The sequence below is a fragment of the Anabrus simplex genome, chromosome 7 (genome assembly GCF_040414725.1).
Source record: "Anabrus simplex isolate iqAnaSimp1 chromosome 7, ASM4041472v1, whole genome shotgun sequence".
Classification (NCBI taxonomy): domain Eukaryota; kingdom Metazoa; phylum Arthropoda; class Insecta; order Orthoptera; family Tettigoniidae; genus Anabrus; species Anabrus simplex.
Window position 1 is genome coordinate 340613325 of NC_090271.1, and position 26209 is coordinate 340639533.

Consider the following 26209-nt stretch of genomic DNA (forward strand, 5'->3'; position numbering starts at 1 on the left):
AAGTTATTAAAAGGCCATTACCTCGTGGTTGAACTGCTGCCCGAAGAAAGAGGCGCTTCCCGCCCCCTGCTACGTACTTTACACACTGATAGCTGTTACTGAAGTGGCACGAGACCCGAAAATCAGCAGTTTATATACCCTTGCGGAAAGTTCGAGGCGTTTCAAGAATGAGAACACCCTCCTACAAGAATTTTATTGGCTAAGCAAGAAAACCCCTACACAAGATGAAGAAGAAACACATTATTGGTGGAAAATTAATTCGAGAAATTCGGGATTGGTAAATTCAATACAAGGGGAAAGAAAGGGTTAATATTGCCAACTTAAACAATGACTGAAAGAAATTTAACAAAGAACAAACTTATGAATTCAAAATTTCTCCAAAAACATAGTTCTTTCACTTCGCACTAGGGTGCACAATTGTAGTTCTTCAGTAGTGTCCTCTAGAAGAGAATGTTCACACTTCTTACCACAGGCAAAACAAAAATACATCGAAAACGACACAGTTCAGAAACTTCAAAATTTACAAGTAGGGACATCTTCTGAGAAACTTGAGAATTAACACAGTAGATAAAGTTCAGGTTTCCTCAAGTAGAGGAGTTTCAACTGGCGCAAAGTTTGAATTAGCGGCGTGGAGGTGTACCACCCGGTACAATTATTATTATTATTATTATTATTATTATTATTATTATTATTATTATTATTATTATTATTATTATTATGTGCGTATGGACCCAATGGATCATGCAAAGCTCTAACGATTCTGTTTCCTGAGTTGCCAAACAGCTCTCATCCTTTCTCCGTGGATCCCTTTTCCTTCCTCTGTCCACTTTGCTCCAGTCTTCTTTTTAACTTCGTTCTCTGGTTGCACTTTCCATCCATTAATTTTTTTCCTGTAGAGGTTTCTGTCCGCGGTGTCAGTTGAGTCTATATGGGCTTTTTCCAGATCCTTCTTCACTTCCAGTACCCATGGAATATTTTTTAGATGTTCTATGTAGGTGAGAATCTTGTGTGTCAGTCTACTTGCCGGCAGTCTGCGAACGTGCCCATAAAATTTCAGACGTATTTTGCGGATGTCTGCTGCAATATTGGAAAGCTCTTCTGTCACTTTGCGTGACCTCAGTCTATATCCATCTTCTGTTTTTCGGGGGCCGAAAATTTTCCTCAGGATTCTTCTTTCTTCTTTTAAAATGTTTTCTAGGTCACCTTTCCCATTTAGTGTAAGGGTCTCACTGGCATATAAGACTTCGGGCTTGATTACTGTATTATAGTGTCTGATCTTTGCATGGCGTGACAAGCAGTTTTTATTGTATATGTTGTGAACCCTACCGTAGGCTTTCCGAAATTTTTGTAGGCGAGTTTTCTGGGCAGCCTTCTCGCCTCCCGGTGGTTCAAGTATTTCTCCCAAGTACTTGAAGTGTGGTACTCGGCTGATTTGCCCATATGTCGTGTTCAAATTTTGAATGTCAAGTTTTGAGCAGAAGAACTTGATCTTTTCGAAGTTGATTTGTAGACCAACCTTTCCAGCGCATTCACTAAGGGTTTCAATTTGTTTAACGGCTGTGACTACATCATCTGTCGGTATGGCAAGGTCATCTGCAAAAGCGAGGCATGATATCTCAATACCGTCTTTGGGTCGTCCTAGTCGTATGGGGCGCCAGTATCCCATGTCTTTCAATGCCTTCTCCCACTCGCGGATGACTTTGTCTAGGACGAGGTAGAAAAGAAGCGGAGATAAGCCGTCACCTTGTCGGACGCCAGTTTTAATCGGGAATTGTTCAGAGATCTCCCCCATGAATTTAATTTTGGAGATAGTGTCAGTGAATGTTGCCTTGATGAGGTTGAGGGTCTTGGAATCAAGCCCCAGTTCCTCAAGAATAACGAAGAGAGACTGTCGATCAACCGAGACGTACGCTTTCCTGAAGTCAACAAAAATGCAGATGACCGGTTTGTTCCTCAATGCTTTGTATTTAAGAGTTGCCTTCAAGTTGAATATTTGTTCTGCACTCGAGCGACCAGGGCGGAAGCCTGCTTGATATTCGCCAATACTTTTTTCAAGTTGTTCCTGCGTTCTCTTCAAAAGGCAAGCTGAAAGAATTTTGTATGTCACTTCGAGAAGAGAAATGCCCCTGTAATTGTTCACCTCAGTCTTATCTCATGGGTGGATGAGGGCACACTTCCAATCTTGAGGGAATTTCTCCGATTGCCAGATATCTGTAACGATTTGAGTGAGTTCCTTGAGGGAGTTAGGTCCAAGATTTTTCAGAAGTTCCGCAATTATGCCATCTTCTCCGGAGGTCCTATTGTTTTTAAGTTTCAGGATGTGGCCGCGAATTTCTTCCTCTGTCGGTGGTGGAGATTCTGGGAAAGTGTGCCTTGGGGGTTCTTGATGGAATCTTGTAAGTGGCTCTGGACAGTTGAGGACATCAGCGAGTAAAGTGCTAGTTCCTGACAATTTTCCTGATTACTGAGTGCAAGTTTTCCGTCTGATCTTTTGAAGGCCAGGTTTTGAGGAGCATACCCACGGACTCGTCCTCCGAATTACCTGTAGAAATCTCGTACGTTGTAGTTACGAAAGTTATCTTCAATCGAGTCCAGTTGTTGCTTCAAGTGTTTTCTCTTGACCTGCCTGATGATTTTGGCTACTCGTTCTCTGGTTTCATTTTAATATGTTTGGTTTTCTGGTGACGTCTTTTTGTTGTATTTCTGGAATGCTTCTTTTCGTTCCTTCAAGTCACGTTCACATTCAGAATTCCACCAAGGGTGTTTAGTATTCTTTTTCAGGGGAATTTGTTCTCGAGCTTTCTGGATGATTTTGTTGCGGAATTTCTCCCGGGTGCCTGCATGTTCCCCTTCCCACACTTCTTGCAGATTAGTGTTTCCAATCTGTGTCGTGTCAAACTTCGGTATGTGTGACCTCTTAACAATTAATAATAATTACTGAACAAGGGGAGTGTCTATGTGAGGATCTTCAAAAGGCAGAAGTATTCATTCAGCAGTATGTAAAGATTGATGGTTACAAGGATAATGTCCAACTAGGGGAGGTGAGTAATACTAAAGAAGTATTAAAATTTACATATGATAACAATGACTTTTACAATAAGATACAAAAGTTGAAAACTAGAAAAGCAGCTGGAATTTATAAGATTTCTGGGGATATACTAAAGACAATGGGTTGGGATATAGTACCATATCTGAACTACATATTTGATTATTGTTTGGTCGGAGGAGCTATACCAGATGAATGGAGAGTTGTAATAGTAGCTCCTGTGTATAAAGGAAAGGGTGATAGACATAAAGCTGAAAATTATAGGCCAGTCGGTTTGACATGCATTGTATGTAAGCTTTGGGAAGGCATTCTTTCTGATTATATTAGACATGTTTGTGAAATTAATAACTGGTTCGATAGAAGGCAGTTCGCTTTTAGGGAAGGTTATTCCACTGAAGCTCAACTTGTGGGATTCCAGCAAGATATAGCAGATATCTTGGATTCTGGAGGTCAAATGGACTGCATCGCGATTGACCTGTCTAAAGCATTTGATAGGGTGGATCACGGAAGACTACTGGCAAAAATGAGTGCAATTGGACTAGACAAAAGAGTGATTGAATGGGTTGCTATATTTTTAGAAAATTGATCCTAGAGAGTTGGAGTAGGTGAAGCTTTACCTGACCCTGTAATAATTAAGAGGGGAATTCCTCAAGGAAGAATTATCGGACCTTTATATTTTCTTATATATATCAATGATATGAGTAAAGAAGTGGAATCAGAGGCAAGGCTTTTGCGGATGATGTTATTCTGTATAGAGTAATTAATAAGTTACAAGATTGTAAGATTGTGAGCAACTGCAACGTGACCTCGATAATGTTGTGAGATGGACAGTAGGCAATAGTATGTTGATAAACGGGGTTAAAAGTCATGTTGTGAGTTTCACAAATAGGAAAAGTCCTCTCAGTTTTCATTACTGCGTTGATGGGGGTGAAAGTTCCTTTTGGGGATCATTGTAAGTATCTAGGTGTTAATATAAGGAACGATCTTCATTGGGGTAAACACATAAATATGAACGTAAATAAAGGGTACAGATCTCTGCACATGGTTATGAGGGTGTTTAGGGGTTGTAGTAAGGATGTAAAGGAGAGGGCATATAAGTCTCTGGTAAGACCCCAACTAGAGTATGGTTCCAGTGTATGGGACCCTCACCAGGATTACCTGATTCAAGAACTGGAAAAATTCCAAAGAAAAGCAGCTCGATTTGTTCTGGGTGATTTCCGACAAAAGAGTAGCGTTACACTAATGTTGCAAAGTTTGGGTTGGGAAGAATTGAGAGAAGAAAAGAAGAGCTGCTCGACTAAGTGGTATGTCACGAGCTGTCAGCGGAGAGATGGCGTGGAATGACATTAGTAGACGAATAAGTTTGAGTGGCGTTTATAAAAGTAGGGAGGATCACCATATGAAGATAAAGTTGGAATTCAAGAGGACAAACTGGGGCAAATATTCATTTATAGGAAGGGGAGTTAGGGATTGGAATAGCTTACCAAGGGAGATGTTCAATTAATTTCCAATTTCTTTGAAATCATTTAGGAAAAGGCTAGAAAAACAACAGATAGGGAATCTGCCACCTGGGCGACTGCCCTAAATGCAGATCAGGATTGATTGATTGATTGATTGATTGATTGATTGATTGATTGATTGATTGATTGATTGATTGATTGATTGATTGATTGATTGATTGATTGATTGATTGATTGATTGATTGATTGATTGATTGATATTATGCTTGAGACACTTTTCAGGTAGGCCTAATTGTAGGCGACTATGTTCACGAGTGCAAGAAAAAGTGTGTAGCATCCTGCAAAGAATTCCTGCTGCCACTGCAGCATTAACATCTTGGCAGTGAGCGTCTTTTGTTTCTTTACATAAAGCGCTCCTAGTGGTGTGTTGAAATAGTATTTTGTCACACAGACACGTGGTTGATATTTTTATAGGTTATGGTTAGCGGAGACCGATAAGACGTAAACATGTCAAGTAAGAGGCAACAAAAGCGTTATGATAAATGCGAGTTTTTAACATTATCTTCCCCGCAAAAAAAGAACGCCAGAAAGTCATTCAAAACACGGCAATTGTCACAATTTCCCGATGGTAAGAATATAAGAATAGGTTATATCGAATGTTGTGATATAACAGATCGTTCTTTCATTTTTGGAGCACATTCGCATAATTTTAAATTAAAAATAAAAGAAATAAAAACTCGCATTCATCATAACGCTTTTGTTTCCTCTTACTTGACATGTTTACGTCTTATCGGTCTCCGCTAACCATAACCTATAAAAATGTCAACCATGTGTCTGTGTGACAAAATACTACTTCAACACACCACTAGGAGCGCTTTATGTAAAGAAACAAAAGACGCTCACTGCCAAATGCGTTCAGAAACCTCACTGAAATGTGTTAATTTGCCTTTAACAATTGTATCGTAAGAAATGTTGGCAATGTGTTCGTGAAACAGAGCACTTTTAAACGAAGTGTTAAATTAATAACAATTGTTGGCATAGCCAACTGCAGTAGATGGCTCTGATTGTTAGTTAACATTTGTTGAGTGAAATTTAACATAAAGTTGAAGAAACCGGAACACAGTTGTGTGTTCGCCGTGTGGCAGTACAGTTCGTGTGCGGCGTTTGGTTGTTAGTGTTCTCGAGTGCGTGTAGTGAGAGGATAGTACGCCATGGCTGCCTCATATGCCACTTACAGCTCATCAATTAATCGTTGAGAAAGAAGTTGAGGCACCAATGGATGAGGAATCCATAAATAGTGAGTCTTCCAATTCAGTGCAGTTACCACAACCCAACTCAACCACAAGTGGTTAACAAGGCCAAACTCCTTGAAACAAGAATCGTTCTTCTGAGCAACAGCAGGAGCAATGAAACGAGACACAACCATCAAATTCTATACCTGAGTATTATAACAAATTTCATTATGGTCCTGTTATTGTATTCGTAGAATCGACCGCGGACAAGAACATAGGTCAGTAACATCCTGTGCCATGAATTTGATTTTCCCTCTCAATTTATCCTATTTATTATGTCTATTTTAACGTTTACTGATTATTTTATGCATAACTATGGTATTTTGTCCCCTTGTGTAATGCCCTCGGGCAAAATGAAATTATGTTCCTAAACTATGGCCCTATGGTAAAGGAGCTTTCCGCCCTAGGAGCGATCTGCCCTATGCTTTCTCCCCTTTCTTCCCTTCCTTGCCCCTGCGGATGCGCCGTGCTCTCTTCACGCCGCCTGCGCGAGTCGCCTTGCGCAATTGCCTCGCTTGGCGAGGTCGGGCGGACTCGCTGTGAGCAGCGGTTCACTTCGTGCCTGGCTCTCTTTCTATCTCGAGCACCGCACGGCTCCGTCGAACCCAGGACCGCTTGGGGTATGGGAGGTAAGCGTCTGACTCTTCATTGAACTTGTGGATGATGGTAGGACATTTCTTTTCTTCTAAGCCCCTTGATGGGCGCTAAAGATTGGTTTAAAGCTTTTTAAGGGCCAAGTTGTTTAAAACCTAACAAGTGTATATTAGCAAGTTTTCGGTGAACCATGCGTTCTGATTCCTGCAGTTTAGAGCATGTTTTCGAAAGTTTGTACCTCCTTGGTAGGTGTAAGAAATGATGTGGGGCAGAGCATTTGCTCTTTTAAGAAACATTTGAAACCATTGAATGGTCGCTAGGGGTACCTTGTGCTCCCCCTTCTTGAGTCACTTGAAGTGGCGTATTATTGATGATATATGTAAACAGAATTATTTATTGTTTTCGAGTCTACTGTATGTTAAATGGTGAACAGGGCTGGACCCCTGTGAATTGTACGAGACACGTGTCAATGTAAACCTCAGGGATGTTCGTTTTTGAAACATTTAACATTTTTCGTATTCTCTTCGATATTTGTTTTCCTTGCTTAATAAACTTTGTTATACTGTTTTCCTGCCGGAATCACTGTTTTGCTCTCTGGGTTGTTTCCATCCTTACATAGTCCAGATCCTATGAGGGCCGCACCTTCTTATGGTTAACCACAGATAATTTACGGAACACATCCTATGGCGCTTGGGCGACGGTTTTATGAACAAGATTTAAATGTTAAATCGATTCAAAGAAAAGGCAGAAATACGATTCGAGTTACTTTCCATTCAGTTACTCAAGCTAATGCGTTAGTAGTATAATTGGATGGTTCGGCGGCCTCCTCCTCCTCCGGCTCTCGGAAGAGGCCTCCTCCTCAGCCAGTGGCCTCCTCCTCCTCCTCAGCCAGTGGCCTCCCAGTGGCCACCTCCTCCTCCTCCTCAGCCAGTGGCCTCCCAGTGGCCTCCTCCACCTCAGCCAGAGGCCTCTTCCAGTGCTGCCAACTTAACCTAACTAGCGCGAGATAAACAAAGCCACGTGCTTTTTGACAGACAACAACGCACCGCTAACCTCAGTACTGCCATCTTGACGGGCCTAAACCTCAGTAGTGCCAACTTAACCTCACAAGCGCGAGGTAAACAAAGCCACGTGCTTTTTGACAGCCACGTGCTTTTTGACAGCTGTCATCGACAACAACGCATCGCAAACATCAGTACTACCATCTTGACGGGCCTAAACCCCAGTAGTGCTAACTTAACCTAACTAGCATGAGGTAAACAAAGCCACGTGTTTTTTGACAGCCACGTGCTTTTTGACCGATTTGTAAACAAAGCCACGTGCTTTTTGACAGACAACAACGCATCGCAAACCTCAGTACTGCCATCTTGACGGGAATAAACCTTAGTGGTACCAACTTAACCTAACTAGCGAGAGGTAAACAAAGCCACGTGCTTTTTGAGAGCTGTCATCCGCCATCTTTAAACCACAAACACTGTGCTGCCCTCTTTATCGCAGTAGCTGCAAAATTCGTCACCTGTCATCCGCAGTGCTGCCATCTTGACGGGTCTAAACCTTAGTGCTACCAACTTAACCTAACTAGCGTGAGGTAAACAAAGCCACGTGTATTTTGACAGCTGTCATCCGCCATCTTTAATCTATAGAGCACAGTGCTGCCCTCTTTAGCTACTTACCTTTGAAATGTGGTGGCGGATAATTTGAAAAATGCTTTTTGACAGCAGCCATATTTGTACACCGTGCTGCCCTCTTTAGCTAGATACCTGTGGTGGCAGACAATTTCACGTGACAGCAGCCATCTTTAATCAAGGGAGCACCGTGCTGCCCTCTATGTGGTGGCGGCAATTTGAAAAATTCTACATTCTCTTGTTTGGAAACAAACCCATGCGCTTTTTTTTGACAGCTGTCATCCGCCATCTTTAATCCAGAGAGCACCGTGCTGCCCTCTTTAGATACTTACCTTTGAAATGTGGTGGCGGCAAATTCTACGTGCTCTTGTTTGGAAACAAAGCCATGTGCTTTCTTGACAGCTGACATCCGCCATCTTTAATCTATAGAGCACAGTGCTGCCCTCTTTATCGTAGTAGATGTAAATTCGTCACAGCTGTCATCCGCAGTGCTGCCATCTTAACGGGCCTAAACCTTAGTGCTACCAACTTAACCTCACTAGCGTGAGATAAACAAATCTACGTGCTTTTTTGACAGCTGTCATCCACCATCTTTAATCTATAGAGCACAGTGCTGCCCTCTTTAGCTACTTACCTTTGAAATGTGGTGACGGATAATTTGGAAAATGCTTTTTGATAGCAGCCATCTTTGAGCACCGTGCTGCCCTCTTTAGCTAGATACCTGTGGTGGCAGGCAATTCCACGTGACAGCAGCCATCTTTAATCATGAGAGTACCGTGCTGCCCTCTACGTAGTGGCGGCAATTTGAAAAATTCTACATGCTCTTGTTTGGAAACAAACTCACGTGCTTTTTTCTGACAGCTGTCATCCGCCATCTTGCATCACAAACCTCTGTGCTGCGCTCTTTAGCTAGATACCTTTGAAATGTGGTGGCGGCAATTTGAAAAAATCTATGTGCTCTTGTTTAGTAAACAAAGCCACGTGCTTTTTTTTGACAGCTGTCATCCACCATCTTTAATCAATAGAGCACTGTGCTGCTATCATGCGGGTAATTTCATCACCTGTCATCCACCATCTTTAATCTACAGAGCACCGTGCTGCTCTCTGTAGTAGCGGGCAATTTGAAAAGTTCTGTTAGCTGTCATCCGCCATCTTTGAGCACCGTGCTGCCATCTATGTGGTGGCGGTAAATTCCACGTGCTCTTGTTTAGTAAACAAACTCACGCGCTTTTTTGTCAGCTGTCATCCGCCATCTTACATCGCAAACCTCAGTGCTACACTCTTTAGTTGAAATATGGTGGCGGATAATTTAAAAAGAAAAATTCTACAGCAGCCATTTCTCGGCGCTAATTGCACAAGATGGTGGCTATACATGACTCCTTAAAGGTGCTTATGCAAGATGGCCGCTATACATAGACTCCCTTGGGATGCTTGCGCAAGATGGCGGTTATACATGGCTCCTTTTGAAATATGGTGGCGGATAATTTAAAAAGAAAAATTCTACATCAGCTATCTCTCGACGCTAATTGCACAAGATGGTGGCTATACATGACTCCTTAAAGGTGCTTATGCAAGATAACCGCTATACATAGACTCCCTTGGGATGCTTGCGCAAGATGGCGGTTATACATGGCTCCTTATGAGACGCCCTAGAGATGCTTGCGCAAGATGGCGGTTGCTCTTATGAGGTGGCTTAAGGGTCCTTGCACAAGATGACTAGAGACGCCCTAAGGATGCTTGCGCAAGATGGCGGACGCAAGATGGCGGCTATACACAACTCCTTATGAGACACTTTAAGGGTGCTTGCCCAAGATGGCTGCTGCTCTTAGCTTAGAGGCTAACGTGTCGTGCTAGTTCGATTCATTAAATTTGGAGGCTTAAATGCAAAATGTTAAAATTCTCGAAAACGATGCATCGTAGAGCAAAACGGACAAAATTTTTCTGACCAATGATTTAACAGCTGCTGTTATGCATGCGGTGGAGGGCAATTTGAAATTCTATGTGCTTAATCAACAGAGCGCCCTGCTGCCCTCTTTAGCTGAAATGTGGTGGTGGATAATTTGAAAAATTCTTTTGACAGCTATCATCCTTAAACAATGGCGACTATACATAGGCTGTTAAGGCCTTATCATGCTCCTCCTCCTCCTCCTCCCCCTCCTCCTCCTCCTTCTCTACCTCCTCCTCCGCCTCTTATGTCAAGGCATAGCTTTATATCGAACAAGTTTAAACCTGCATCGCGAAGGCAAGCGCGTGCAGCGATAACATTATTGTGCATGTTTAGACTTTCGAAACATAAGAAGAGTAGAATCAAACGCTGTACTCGATACGACATGTGATCAGAACATTGATTGATGCGTTCAGAAAACAAAATAAGTGATCAAGACTAGAATCGAACACTGTACTCAATACATCATGTGTTTAGAATATGTCAGGGGATACGCTTGTTCTAAGAAGATCAGATTGAAACATAACAAGACTAGAACAGAACACTGTAATCGATGTTGTTAACTTCAACATGTGATCAGAACATTGATTGATGTGTTCAGAACACAAAATAAGTGATCATGACTAGAATCGAACACTGTACTCAATACAACATGTATTTAGAACATGTTAGGGGGTACCCTTGTTCTAAGAAGATCAGAATGAAACATAACAAGACTAGAATCGAACACTGTAATCGATGTTGTTAACCTCAAGATATGATCAGAACATTGTTTGATGTGTTCAGAGCAAAAGTACAATTTTGATGATTTGCGCAGCTAACTCGCTCGGTAAACGATGTGGCCAAAGTATAACTTCAAATTATTTACCTTCCATCATTCGTCTTGTGTGTAAAAATCAGTCGAACAAGTTATCGCATAAACATAGCTGAAAAAAAATCGTGATAGGGTATGGAACCCAGGGGTTACATCTTGTCAGAAGAGCAAAAAGGATGAAAGGACTCTTCCTCCTCCTTACCGCACATTCCTTGGCTAAAGGGCTAATGGGCTAAAGGGCTAATGGGCTAAAGGGCTAATGGGCTAAAGGGCTAAAGGTGCAACAACCTCGTCGATCGCTATCAGCAAGAACGCTTGTACTTTGTAGAAAATTAATCTTTATTTGTAAATGGTTTTATGTTCAGAACAAGGAATGGAACCTAGGGGTTACGTCTTACGTAATAAAATCCCCGAGGTGCGATGAGTTACGTTTTTCGAACTAGTGTTTGGAACACTGAACTTTTCAAGATGATAGCAGAGAGTTTAGCAATGTTCTGTTGTTGGATTTTAAATTCCGCGCTACAACATGCATAAGGTGGCAGCCTTGAGGTTTACCGCCGTAAAGATGGCAAGAGTGAGGTTAACAATGTTCTGTTGTTGAATTTTAAATTCCGCGCTATAACATGCATAAGGTGGCAGCCTTGAGGTTTACCGCCGTAAAGATGGCAGCAGTGAGGTTAGCGACGCTCTATTGTCCTTCAAAGTGAGGTTAGGGTTCGTCAAGAAGACAGCTGTCAAAAAAGCACGTGGCTATGTTTACCAAACAAGAGCACGTGGCTGTGACGTCACGGTCACGTAGTATGCCGCCTCAGCATGCAAAGTTTAATGTCTACAACTACGTAGTAAACATTCTGCTATGTTCACAAGATTTTTTACACATAACTATTCTTTATGCTTTAAGTTCATTCACATAGGCTATGCTAAGATAGCAGCACAAACACATGCGGACTTTGTACATTCTAATGGAATAAGTTTAGTACTATGTGCATCATGGATACATGATGTGTGCACGCATTTAAACTTGACTATACGTAATGCTGCTGCTTTGTTTACAAGATTTTTATACATTGCTATTCTTTATGCTTTAAGTTCGTGCACACACAAGCGATAGTCGTACGCTCTGGCAGGAGAAGTTTAGTACGACAGTCGATGCATACATTATCGATAGGTGATGTGTACACGCTTTAGAACATAGCTCATCTTTATGCTTTAAGTTCGTGCACATGGGTTTGGGATACACAAAAGCGATTGCTACATGCTCTAGCGGAAGAAGTCTAGTACGATAGTCGATGCATGTAAAATCGATAGGTTATGCTAAGATAGCAGCACACTTACATGATTTTAGCACAATCTAGTGGAAAAAGTTTAGTATGATAGTCGTTTCGTGCAAAATCATTAGGTAATGTGTAAACGCTTTGAAACAAGGCTATTCTTTGTACTTTAAGTTCATGCGTACAGGTTATGCTAAGATAGCAGCACAATCTAGCGCAAGAAGTTTAGTACGAGACATGCAAAATCGATAGGTGACGTGTACACGCTTTGAAGCATGGCTATTCTTCGTACTTTAAGTTCATGGGTATAAGTTATGGTAAGATACCAGCACAATCTAGCGGAAGAAGTTTAGTACGAGATTCGATGCATGCAAAATCGATAGGTGATGTGTACACACTTTGAAACATAGCTATTCTTTGTACTTTAAGTTCATGTGTATGAGTTATGCTAAGATAGCAGCACAACCTAGCGGAAGAAGTTTTGTACGAGAGTCGATACATGTAAAGTCGATAGGTAATGTGTACACGCTTTGAAACATGGCTATTCTTTGTACCTTAAAGTCATGCGTATAGGTTATGCTAAGATAGCAGCACAATCTAGCGGAAGAAGTTTAGTATGATATTCGATACATACATTATCGATAGGTAATGTGTACACGCTTTGAAACAAGGCTATTCTTTGTACTTTAAGTTCATGCGTCTTAGTTATGCTCGCGATAGTCGATGCATGTAAAATCGATAGGTTATGCTAAGATAGCAGCACACTTACACGATTTTAGCACAATCTCGTGGAAGAAGTTTAGTACGAGAGTCGATGCTTGCAAAATCATTAGGTAATGTGTACACGCTTTGAAACAAGGCTATTCTTTGTACTTTAAGTTCATGCGTCTTAGTTATGCTAAGATGGCAGCACAATCTATCTGAAGAAGTTTTGCACGAGAGTCGATACATGCAAAATCGATAGTTGATGATTACACGCTTTGAAACATGACTATTCATTGTACTTTAAGTTCATGGGTATAGGTTATGCTAAGATAGCAGCACAATCTAGCGGAAGAAATTTAGTACAAGATTCGATGAATGCAAAATCAATAAGTAATGTGTACACGCTTTGAAACATGGCTATTCTTTATACTTTAAGTTCATGTGTATAAGTTATGCTAAGATAGCGGCACAACCTAGCGGAAGAAGTTTAGTACGATATTTGTTGCATGCAAAGTCGATAGGTAATGTGTACACGCTTTGAAACATGGCTATTCTTTGTACCTTAAGGTCATGCGTATAGGTTACGCTAAGATAGCAGCACAATCTAGCGGAAGAAGTTTAGTACGAGAGTCGATGCTTGCAAAATCGATAGGTAATGTGTACGCGTTTTGAGACATAGCTATTCTTTGTTCTTTAAGTTCATGCGTCTTAGTTATGCTGAGATAGCAGCACAATCTACCTGCAGAAGTTTAGTACGAGAGTCGATACATGCAAATTCGATAGTTGATGTGTACACGCTTTGAAACATGACTATTCATTGTACTTTAAGTTCATGGGTATAGGTTATGCTAAGATAGCAGCACAATCTAGCGGAAGAAATTTAGTACGATATTTGATGCATGCAAAATCAATAAGTAATGTGTACCCGCTTTGAAACATGGCTATTCTTTGTACTTTAAGTTCATGTGTATAAGTTACGCTAAGATAGCAGCACAACCTAGCGGAAGAAGTTTAGTACGATATTTGTTGCATGCAAAGTCCATAGGTAATGTGTACACGCTTTGAAACATGGCTATTCTTTGTACCTTAAGGTCACGCGTATAGGTTATGCTAAGATAGCAGCACAATCTAGCGGAAGAAGTTTAGTACAAGAGTCGATGTGTGCAAAATCGATAGGTGATGTGTACACGCTTTGAAACATGGCTATTCATTGTACTTTAATTTTATGGGTATAGGTTATGCTAAGATAGCAGCACGATCTAGCGGGTGAAGTTTAGTTCGATGGTCGATGCATGTAAAATCGATAGGTCATGTGTACACGCTTTGAAACATAGCAATTCATACTGCTGCTCTGTTCCCAAGACTTTTAAGCATAGCTAACCCTAATACTGCTCTTAACGACGTCGAGCTAAGGATTGATTACGTGACCGTGACGTCACGACCACGTGCTCTTGTTTGGTAAACATAGCCACGTGCTTTTTTGACAGCTGTCTTCTTGACGAACCCTAACCTCACTTTGAAGGACAATAGAGCGTCGCTAACCTCACTGCTGCCATCTTTACGGCGGTAAACCTCAAGGCTGCCACCTTATGCATGTTATAGCGCGGAATTTAAAATTCAACAACAGAACATTGTTAACCTCACTCTTGCCATCTTTACGGCGGTAAACCTCAAGGCTGCCACCTTATGCATGTTGTAGCGCGGAATTTAAAATCCAACAACAGAACATTGCTAAACTCTCTGCTATCATCTTGAAAAGTTCAGTGTTCCAAACACTAGTTCGAAAAACGTAACTCATCGCACCTCGGGGATTTTATTACGTAAGACGTAACCCCTAGGTTCCATTCCTTGTTCTGAACATAAAACCATTTACAAATAAAGATTAATTTTCTACAAAGTACAAGCGTTCTTGCTGATAGCGATCGACGAGGTTGTTGCACCTTTAGCCCTTTAGCCCATTAGCCCTTTAGCCCATTAGCCCTTTAGCCCATTAGCCCTTTAGCCAAGGAATGTGCGGTAAGGAGGAGGAAGAGTCCTTTCATCCTTTTTACTCTTCTGACAAGATGTAACCCCTGGGTTCCATACCCTATCACGATTTTTTTTCAGCTATGTTTATGCGATAACTTGTTCGACTGATTTTTACACACAAGATGAATGATGGAAGGTAAATAATTTGAAGTTATACTTTGGCCACATCGTTTACCGAGCGAGTTAGCTGCGCAAATCATCAAAATTGTACTTTTGCTCTGAACACATCAAACAATGTTCTGATCATATCTTGAGGTTAACAACATCGATTACAGTGTTCGATTCTAGTCTTGTTATGTTTCATTCTGATCTTCTTAGAACAAGGGTACCCCCTAACATGTTCTAAATACATGTTGTATTGAGTACAGTGTTCGATTCTAGTCTTGATCACTTATTTCGTGTTCTGAACACATCGATCAATGTTCTGATCACATGTTGTATCGAGTACAGTGTTCGATTCTAGTCATGATCACTTATTTTGTGTTCTGAACACATCAATCAATGTTCTGATCACATGTTGAAGTTAACAACATCGATTACAGTGTTCTGTTCTAGTCTTGTTATGTTTCAATCTGATCTTCTTAGAACAAGCGTATCCCCTGACATATTCTAAACACATGATGTATTGAGTACAGTGTTCGATTCTAGTCTTGATCACTTATTTTGTTTTCTGAACGCATCAATCAATGTTCTGATCACATGTCGTATCGAGTACAGCGTTTGATTCTACTCTTCTTATGTTTCGAAAGTCTAAACATGCACAATAATGTTATCGCTGCACGCGCTTGCCTTCGCGATGCAGGTTTAAACTTGTTCGATATAAAGCTATGCCTTGACATAAGAGGCGGAGGAGGAGGTAGAGAAGGAGGAGGAGGAGGGGGAGGAGGAGGAGGAGGAGCATGATAAGGCCTTAACAGCCTATGTATAGTCGCCATTGTTTAAGGATGATAGCTGTCAAAAGAATTTTTCAAATTATCCACCACCACATTTCAGCTAAAGAGGGCAGCAGGGCGCTCTGTTGATTAAGCACATAGAATTTCAAATTGCCCTCCACCGCATGCATAACAGCAGCTGTTAAATCATTGGTCAGAAAAATTTTGTCCGTTTTGCTCTACGATGCATCGTTTTCGAGAATTTTAACATTTTGCATTTAAGCCTCCAAATTTAATGAATCGAACTAGCACGACACGTTAGCCTCTAAGCTAAGAGCAGCAGCCATCTTGGGCAAGCACCCTTAAAGTGTCTCATAAGGAGTTGTGTATAGCCGCCATCTTGCGTCCGCCATCTTGCGCAAGCATCCTTAGGGCGTCTCTAGTCATCTTGTGCAAGGACCCTTAAGCCACCTCATAAGAGCAACCGCCATCTTGCGCAAGCATCTCTAGGGCGTCTCATAAGGAGCCATGTATAACCGCCATCTTGCGCAAGCATCCCAAGGGAGTCTATGTATAGCGGTTATCTTGCATAAGCACCTTTAAGGAGTCATGTATAGCCACCATCTTGTGCAATTAGCGTCGAGAGATAGCTGATGTAGAATTTTTCTTTTTAAATTATCCGCCACCATATTTCAAAAGGAGCCATGTATAACCGCCATCTTGCGCAAGCATCCCAAGGGAGTCTATGTATAGCGGCCATCTTGCATAAGCACCTTTAAGGAGTCATGTATAGCCACCATCTTGTGCAATTAGCGCCGAGAAATGGCTGCTGTAGAATTTTTCTTTTTAAATTATCCGCCACCATATTTCAACTAAAGAGTGTAGCACTGAGGTTTGCGATGTAAGATGGCGGATGACAGCTGACAAAAAAGCGCGTGAGTTTGTTTACTAAACAAGAGCACGTGGAATTTACCGCCACCACATAGATGGCAGCACGGTGCTCAAAGATGGCGGATGACAGCTAACAGAACTTTTCAAATTGCCCGCTACTACAGAGAGCAGCACGGTGCTCTGTAGATTAAAGATGGTGGATGACAGGTGATGAAATTACCCGCATGATAGCAGCACAGTGCTCTATTGATTAAAGATGGTGGATGACAGCTGTCAAAAAAAAACACGTGGCTTTGTTTACTAAACAAGAGCACATAGATTTTTTCAAATTGCCGCCACCACATTTCAAAGGTATCTAGCTAAAGAGCGCAGCACAGAGGTTTGTGATGCAAGATGGCGGATGACAGCTGTCAGAAAAAAGCACGTGAGTTTGTTTCCAAACAAGAGCATGTAGAATTTTTCAAATTGCCGCCACTACGTAGAGGGCAGCACGGTGCTCTCATGATTAAAGATGGCTGCTGTCACGTGGAATTGCCTGCCACCACAGGTATCTAGCTAAAGAGGGCAGCACGGTGCTCAAAGATGGCTGCTATCAAAAAGCATTTTCCAAATTATCCGTCACCACATTTCAAAGGTAAGTAGCTAAAGAGGGCAGCACTGTGCTCTATAGATTAAAGATGGTGGATGACAGCTGTCAAAAAAGCACGTAGATTTGTTTATCTCACGCTAGTGAGGTTAAGTTGGTAGCACTAAGGTTTAGGCCCGTTAAGATGGCAGCACTGCGGATGACAGCTGTGACGAATTTACATCTACTACGATAAAGAGGGCAGCACTGTGCTCTATAGATTAAAGATGGCGGATGTCAGCTGTCAAGAAAGCACATGGCTTTGTTTCCAAACAAGAGCACGTAGAATTTGCCGCCACCACATTTCAAAGGTAAGTATCTAAAGAGGGCAGCACGGTGCTCTCTGGATTAAAGATGGCGGATGACAGCTGTCAAAAAAAAAGCGCATGGGTTTGTTTCCAAACAAGAGAATGTAGAATTTTTCAAATTGCCGCCACCACATAGAGGGCAGCACGGTGCTCTCTTGATTAAAGATGGCTGCTGTCACGTGAAATTGTCTGCCACCACAGGTATCTAGCTAAAGAGGGCAGCACGGTGTACAAATATGGCTGCTGTCAAAAAGCATTTTTCAAATTATCCGCCACCACATTTCAAAGGTAAGTAGCTAAAGAGGGCAGCACTGTGCTCTATAGATTAAAGATGGCGGATGACAGCTGTCAAAATACACGTGGCTTTGTTTACCTCACGCTAGTTAGGTTAAGTTGGTAGCACTAAGGTTTAGACCCGTCAAGATGGCAGCACTGCGGATGACAGGTGACGAATTTTGCAGCTACTGCGATAAAGAGGGCAGCACAGTGCTTTGTGGTTTATAGATGGCGGATGACAGCTCTCAAAAAGCACGTGGCTTTGTTTACCTCTCGCTAGTTAGGTTAAGTTGGTACCACTAAGGTTTATTCCCGTCAAGATGGCAGTACTGAGGTTTGCGATGCGTTTTTGTCTGTCAAAAAGCACGTGGCTTTGTTTACAAATCGGTCAAAAAGCACGTGGCTGTCAAAAAACACGTGGCTTTGTTTACCTCATGCTAGTTAGGTTAAGTTAGCACTACTGGGGTTTAGGCCCGTCAAGATGGTAGTACTGATGTTTGCGATGCGTTGTTGTCGATGACAGCTGTCAAAAAGCACGTGGCTTTGTTTACAAATCTGTCAAAAAGCACGTGGCTGTCAAAAAGCACGTGGCTTTGTTTACCTCGCGCTTGTGAGGTTAAGTTGGCACTACTGAGGTTTAGGCCCGTCAAGATGGCAGTACTGAGGTTAGCGGTGCGTTGTTGTCTGTCAAAAAGCACGTGGCTTTGTTTATCTCGCGCTAGTTAGGTTAAGTTGGCAGCACTGGAAGAGGCCTCTGGCTGAGGTGGAGGAGGCCACTGGGAGGCCACTGGCTGAGGAGGAGGAGGAGGTGGCCACTGGGAGGCCACTGGCTGAGGAGGAGGAGGAGGCCACTGGCTGAGGAGGAGGCCTCTTCCGAGAGCCGGAGGAGGAGGAGGCCGCCGAACCATCCAATTATACTACTTGCGTTCTTACGCAATCCAATATTGGAATCATTAAAAATCAAGGCATACATCCCTTCGTCAAATGTTCTCCGTGTAGGTATAATACGAGGTGTAGATAAGAACCTTTCAAATGATGACATTCTCCACAATTTGGGAACTCCATTACCTATTAAGGCAGTCCAAAGTCTTAATCGAAAGGTCGTTCAGAATGACAAAACAGAGTTTCTACCCACAGGATCTGTGCACAATCTCTCCCACAACAAGTGGCGTTATATAAAGTGCTTTTGGATGTCGAACCATTTATCTTTCCCCTATTCGATGTATAAAATGTCAGAGGTATGGGCACACAGAGAAACAATGTCAGGCGAAAAATCACAGATGTGGTAAATGCTCTCAGTTGCATGCCACCAACCAGTGTACGGAACAATTTACCCAGTGTGCTTATTGTAAAAGGGGGTATTTAACAGGATCTGACGAACGATACCAAGTTACAATGAACACATCTCCTTTACTGAGGCAAAGCCAAATTAGCTCTTCCCGTTTATTATCCAGATCAATACCCTACACAGTTTCCTTCATTATCGCAGGAAAATAGGTCTCCTCCTTCAGAAAATCTGCGTAAACGGAAGTTCACGCAGGTAGTAATGCAGTCTCAGCCTCCTACACCTGAGCCAGGATATGATAGAAAGGGTTATTTATCTATCATTTGTAATGAACATATCCCTTCAGAAAGGATTTCTTCTAATCCAAGTACATCAGCAGCAAATGGGACAGTGCTACCTCCTACCCCCCTCCTCCCAACATCGAGTTCAGAGATATATGTCGGCCCCACAGGCCGAAGGAACATCTTCAAAAAGAAATTCAGCGCATCATCTTAATGTTAATCCAAATCTTGGGGAATGAGCCACAACTCAGTCTTGTTATTTAAAAATTAAGGGATCATATAGCTGATATTTTAACTGTTTATGATCAACATTCTTCAATGGAATGTTAGTAGTGCAATTCCTAACGGCACGAATTACAATTGCTAATTAAAGAATCCCAGGCTAATTTCATAATGTTACAAGAAACTTGGTTTACATCGAATTCTCGTTTTCAGCTACCGGGTTATCAAATACTAAGACAAGATGGTGATGGTTACGATGGCGTAGCTATATATATATATATATATTCAGAATTCACTAAGTTATACTCCTCTAGCAATTAATAATTTAATACCTCAAACTTATGTTATAGGACTCATTTATAATCTTTATTTTATGAATTTATATTGTCCCCCACACATATATATTACAAAAGGACAATGGTCGCATTTTTCCTCGCAATTTGACCAAGTCCAATATGTTTTCGTTTTTGGCGACTTCAATTGTCACCATACTGACTGGGGAGGCTCAGCGGATACGTCAAAAGATCTAACTTGCTATTAATGTCCAATCAACATAATTTTACAATTATTAATGACGGGTCTCCCACTCGTCTCTCTCCCCCAGGTTCCCCTCCTAGTGCTGTTGATTTAACGCTTTGTGGTGCACACATGGTTCCCATCCACCACATGGCATACCTTAGCTGATACCCATACTAGTGATCATTTTCCCATTCTTATCACTTATGTTCTTAGTAAATCTGTTAACTCAACGCAAAAAACGGATCAAGTTAGTAATATACGCTCCTACAAAAATTTTAATACTCAGACATATCGCGAATACGTACCACATATATTACAGCGTGAACGCGGTATCACGATAACATTTCCTACCCTCCTCACTTTTTGACTCAATACCTAAATACTTATCACCCCTGTAAACCGATCAAGACAACTAGTCCTCTGCCATCTCAATCAATAAAATGGTGGGATAAGGAATGTCATGAACTAATTTATCGGCGTAAGATATTATTCTAACTTTATCGTCAATCTATGACTCTATTTGCAATTAATAAAATACATTGCTAAAACCAAACTCATTTTTAACACTAAAAAGCGCAATGCTTGGAAAACGTTTCTATCATCATTAACGTCACATATCCCTCTCTCTCAATTATGGAATGCAATACGTGTGATAACACGAACTTTTCAACATCAGTCCCTATATTCGTTTTCCCGGACCGTGGTAGATGATTTTCTTCAATCCATCACCCCTGGTTATACGCTACCCCCTTTTATGTCACCGGTAGCACCAACACATCGTCATATCTCCATATTAATGCAACCTATAACCTTCCACGAACTTCAAACGGTAATATCAACGACAAATAGTTCCTCGCCTAGACAGGATGCTGTAACATATGATATGATCAGACTACTTCCTTCACAGGCTCAACTTCTCCTCCTCCGGTATTTTAATGATATTCTATGTTCAGTTAACATACCCGTGCAAAGGAATAACTTTTTTGTAAAACCTATATTGAAACCTCAAAAACTCCCTGATGTTCCAGAACATTTCCGTGGGATTGTTTTAAGTTCGTGTGTTCGTAAAACATGTAAAATTATACTTAGACGATTAATATGGGTATTAGATTCTTATAATCTTTTCCTTAAGTACCAATTTGCCTTTATAACGGAGCGCAGTACGCAGGATTCAATTACCATATTCATCCTTGATATTTTGTTAGCCCGGTGGAGAAAGCAATCTACCATAGCTATATTCCTAGATAAAAAAGGTGCTTATGACTCTGTTTTACTACATATATTATGGGAAAAATTATCTATGACCGGCTTTCCCTTTAACTTCATCTCCATTTTGCATCAATTATTTACTAATCGTACAATAACTCTAAAATCTGCACAGCACCAATTTCCTAGTCGCCAGACGTCTCATGGATTACCCCAGGGTTCAATATTAAGTGGAATACTATTTGAGTTATATATATGCGAGAATTAGAATCCATAATAACCACTTTAGCGCTAGTTTTGACCTTTCCAGATTATTTTATGATTTATTTTTCTCATGCCAACATAGATAAATGCCTGAAAACGATCTCACAGGTTATGAGCAAAGTTTTTCAGTGGTTAACTACTCACGGTTTGCAACTTTCGATTCCAAAGTGTGCAGCTGTGATTTTTACTTCTAAACGTGTTTTCGATGAAAGTCCAATAAGTTTTGACCGATATAGCATTCCATTTACTAATCAGCATACCTATTTATGTATCTGTCTTGATTGCAATCTTAATTGGTATTATCATATCCAGGCTTTACACCGAAAAGCGGAGGTTTACCTTAAAATTCTTCACACCGTCACTAGGCGTAACTGGGGAGCTGACCCATCATATGCATTACTACTGTATCGAGCTACCATACGTGCTTATTTGGATTATAGTGCGTATATAATTTATCTAGCACCCAAAACTACTCTATCGAAATTGGATATTATACAACATACTGCATTAAGATCTAGTATTGGCGCCCTTAAAACCACTCCTACCAATGCGCTTTTAGTTGAGCCTCCTCTCAATATTCGTCGTTTAATGTTAGCCAAAAAATATATTATGAAACACTTTGCCCGAACTGATTCATTTATCATACACAAAACGCAACTTTTGTACGAATATTATCAACAACGTCCCCCCAAAAATGGCAGATATCCAGCGATATATATGGCGTACTCTGAATTGCAGCATATTCAAGACTGTCCTCAGAACACCTCATTTAGTTATGCACTCATACTCCTACGAAACCCTTAATTTGAAGCCTCGGATTATTATTCACTCTTCTTCCCTATCACCCCACTTTTCACAGAGTACAGAAGTAATCCTGTCAACAGTAAAGAAACTTAAAGTATTACCGAATCCACACGACGTAAATATTTTTACAGATGGAGCAAAATCCCAGCATGGCGTAGGGGCAGCATTCTTTGACTCCAATACGCGCGAAACTTTTCAATGTCATTTACCTAACACTATAACTATTTTCTCGGCTGAACTTTATGCAATTCACAAAGCTCTATCATACGTACAACGTTACGAATTTTCGAAAGTCAATATTTTTACAGACTCTCAAAGTGTTTTTCACGCTTTGCATACACCCCCGCAGTCTCATAATGGTTATTGATATGAAATCGAACAAATGCTGTATTAACTCGAGCAGTCAGGAGCATGTATTACCTTAATCTGGATAAAAGGGCATACGGATAATCCAGGTAATGATCAAGCTGACCTAGCTGCTAAAGAGGCAAGTCATTCTAATTCTGATTCCCTACAAATCAAAGTTCCGATTGCAGATTATTTTTCCCTTTTCAAACTTGAAGCTCGTCAAACTTGGCAAACCATGAGGCACCACTCGTCAAGTATTAAAGGAAAATACTACTATCAAGTGCAGCCCTATATTCCTACAAAGCCATGCTATTTAAATGGATCTTACACTCGACGTCATATAATTAATATCATACTCTTGCGTTTTAACCACGCATTAACTCCCGATTATAAATATAGAGTTCACATATCTAACCTCCCAAACTGTATTTGTGGACAGCCAAACGGAGATAGCAATCATATATTTTTTCAATGTCCGCAATATGGGTATAGTCATCGTCTATTAATTACGCAATTAATAAAATTTAACAACAAACATTCAATCCTTATTATTTGAATCTTCACCACGTATTATTTCACTAGTAAACCAATTTCTTGACCATATCAAATTAAGGTTGTAAACAAACGATATTCCATTGTTTTTTCGCAACTTGCATGGGAATTGCACTTTTCATTCCTTTTGGTGTTAAATACAATGGCGAGATAACTTGACGTTACCAATAATATTACAAATCTACGTGTGATTAAAAACCCTGAGTGAGTGATGCGTGTGTATATCAAGTCTCATGTTGGGACAGTGACTTTCTTATGTGTTTATTTGTGCAATTGTTCCTATTGTATTTGTTGTCGTATAGCATTATTGAAGTGATTTTTGTGTGTCCCGCTCGGCTGGTCTGTTGACGCTCTTAACAGTGGGCGAGAGAGACTGTTGGACTTGTCTCGGCAACAATGGTCGAGTGTAGATTCCACTCGAGCTATTATGTTTCACTTGTGGCAGTTAGCAATGATCGCGGCGCGCTATTGCATGTCTGAAGTGTTTGATGCAAATATGGTTAATAAATTATTATTAATTGTCTTCCGTTTTTCAAAATGAGCTACCAGAGAGATGTTGTTTCATCAGCAAACAAACATTTGGTGGTCCTCCGGGCCAGATATTGTGAATAGTCTTCCACCGTATGTTACGAATACTAACTTATTGTGTACTTTCGTGCACGGGTCTTTCAGTTTGTATCAAATGTTACGCTACTTTACGTATGGTAACCAGTGCTGTGATGCGTGCTCTTCGCCGATCGTTTTAAGCATAAACTGTATGTTGTCTTGTGGATCTCCGAATGGACTCTCGTTTCATCGCAGCCGTGCTTATCTGCTGACGAAACGCTAAGTGACACACTATCGTGCGGGTTCTCGTTCAAATACAACCCGGCTTGCTGTTGAAGAATTCCACTGGACCTGGCTGCGCGCCCGAGTTCGACTCCAGGCCGAAGCATATCTACAGGCAGACGTAAGTACCTAGACTGGCAACAACCAAGCCTTTTTTACCTAATATTGTTAGTCATGTTATCCTCGTCCGTTTATTGACCCCAGTGTTCCTAATTATTGTTCTTGTGCATTCCTCTTCTACGGTCCTTATCTGTCAGCATGGATGAGACTAGCAGGAAGAAATTAGTCACTACTCGTGCAGTAGCGAAAGCCAGCCTCACGCGTCTCGCGAAATTCGTACAAGGATTTCAAACGGATTCAAATAATCAGGCCATCGTAGTTCGTTTGAAGGAACTGCCTATTATTCGTGACAAATTTGAAACTGCTCAATCTCAGCTAGAAATATTTGAGGATTTCCAACAGCATGCAGAAGACAGAGATCACTTTGAAAACATGTATTTCGACACAAAAGCAAAAATGACTAGCTTAATAGCATTGAGTACCGAAGCTGCTGGCCCCAGTAGTTCTTGTTCTAGTGACAGTCAGTTTTGTTTAAGTGAAACTAAGAAGGCAATTAAGCTCCCTACCACAAAACTGCCAACCTTCAGTGGTGATGTAACTGGATTTAGACATTTTTATGACACGTTCATGAGTCTTATAGTTAACAATGAATCGCTGGACAACTTTCAAAGATTTCATTTCTTACTGAGTTCTCTAACTGGCGAAGCGCACGTACTAATAGCAAACCTCCCAGTCACTAGCTCCAACATTAACGTGGCTTTCGATACGATTTGCAATCGCTATAATAATCCGAGGTTAACTACATCCGCACATCTTAAGAATCTATTGAACTTACCTACGATGAATAAGCCATCCGTGCTCTACTCAATCATGCTTTGAGTAATTTGAACGCTCTCAGGGCCTTAGAGCTAAGTGTACCTTTAGATGATTTGATTGTTTCACAGCTAATTCTTGAAAAAACGGAATCGTCAATTCGTAGAGAGTACGAAACTACTTCGAGTCCCAAGACATTTCCTACTCTTAGAGATACCTGCGAATTCTTGGAAAGGAAATGCAAGTCCATTGAGATTGTGAGTTCTACTTTGCCTGTAATACCAACCCTTTTGAACACCGGAACGAATTACCCATCCAGTTGTAAGCAGCTTCAAAAGCGGAAGTCATATGCGATGACCACTCCGCAGTGCACGTACTGCGACGAAGCTCACACACTAAGTAAGTGTCGTAACTTTGCACGCATTTCTGTCAATGAGCGCAGAGACTTTGTAAAAGGCAACAATCTGTGCTTCAACTGTTTACGGGGAGATCACACGGTACAGGCTTGTAAATCTGTGGTAAATGGCATCATACTCTAGTACATGCAGACACTACATCTCAGCACTTTACTCAACAACATGGTCTGTCACGCAACACCGAGAAAGCGAGTACTTCAGCACAATCAGAGTCACGTATCAGTAGCTATTATTCACTAAAGGTGGAACCAAGTAAACACATCCTTTTATCCACTGCACGAATCAGAATTAAGGATAGGAATGCAAAGTGGCAGACGTGTAGAGCTCTACTATATTCAGGCTCCCAATCATGTTTTATGTCCGAGTCCTGTGCCCAGCGATTAAGGTTGCATAGAGAGCCTAACAGAACACCTGTCCAGGGAATAGATGATACCATTTCCGAAAGCAAGTACAGTGTCTCAATAGATCTTGGCTAATGCACTAGTGACTTTACAATTTCAGCAAACTGTTCTGTGCTTCCTAAGATAACAGATGACTTATCGGGTCACAGGATTGATTCTGCTACATGGAACATTCCCCAGAACATTGTTTTAGCTGATCCCGAGTTTTATAAGCCCTCTAAGATCGACATCCTTCTAGGAGCTGAGGTCTTTCCGTACATTCAGCAGCCAGGCAGGCTCACCAAAGATCACCCCATTCTTCAAGAAACCAAACTGGGATGGGTTTTAACCGGAGGATACACAATTAGTGAAGGTTCTTCAGGTGTCTCACGGCGGCCGGTACTGTCATGTTTTGCTAAGACAGATGTTGAAGTCCAACAGCAGCTTCGAAGGTTTTGAGAGATCGAAGAGTTGTATCA

General features: G+C 41.2%; 1 protein-coding gene across 1 annotated transcript; it reads right to left on the reverse strand.

The window, feature by feature from the left end:
* Window positions 1-751: 751 nt before the first annotated feature.
* Window positions 752-25282, reverse strand: LOC137501559 (uncharacterized). Its single transcript, XM_068228759.1, has 2 exons — window positions 25246-25282; window positions 752-1593 (listed from the first exon to the last, which is right to left on the reverse strand). Exons 1-2 carry the CDS (start codon window positions 25280-25282, stop codon window positions 752-754), a joined length of 879 nt encoding a protein of 292 aa, XP_068084860.1.
* Window positions 25283-26209: the final 927 nt, after the last annotated feature.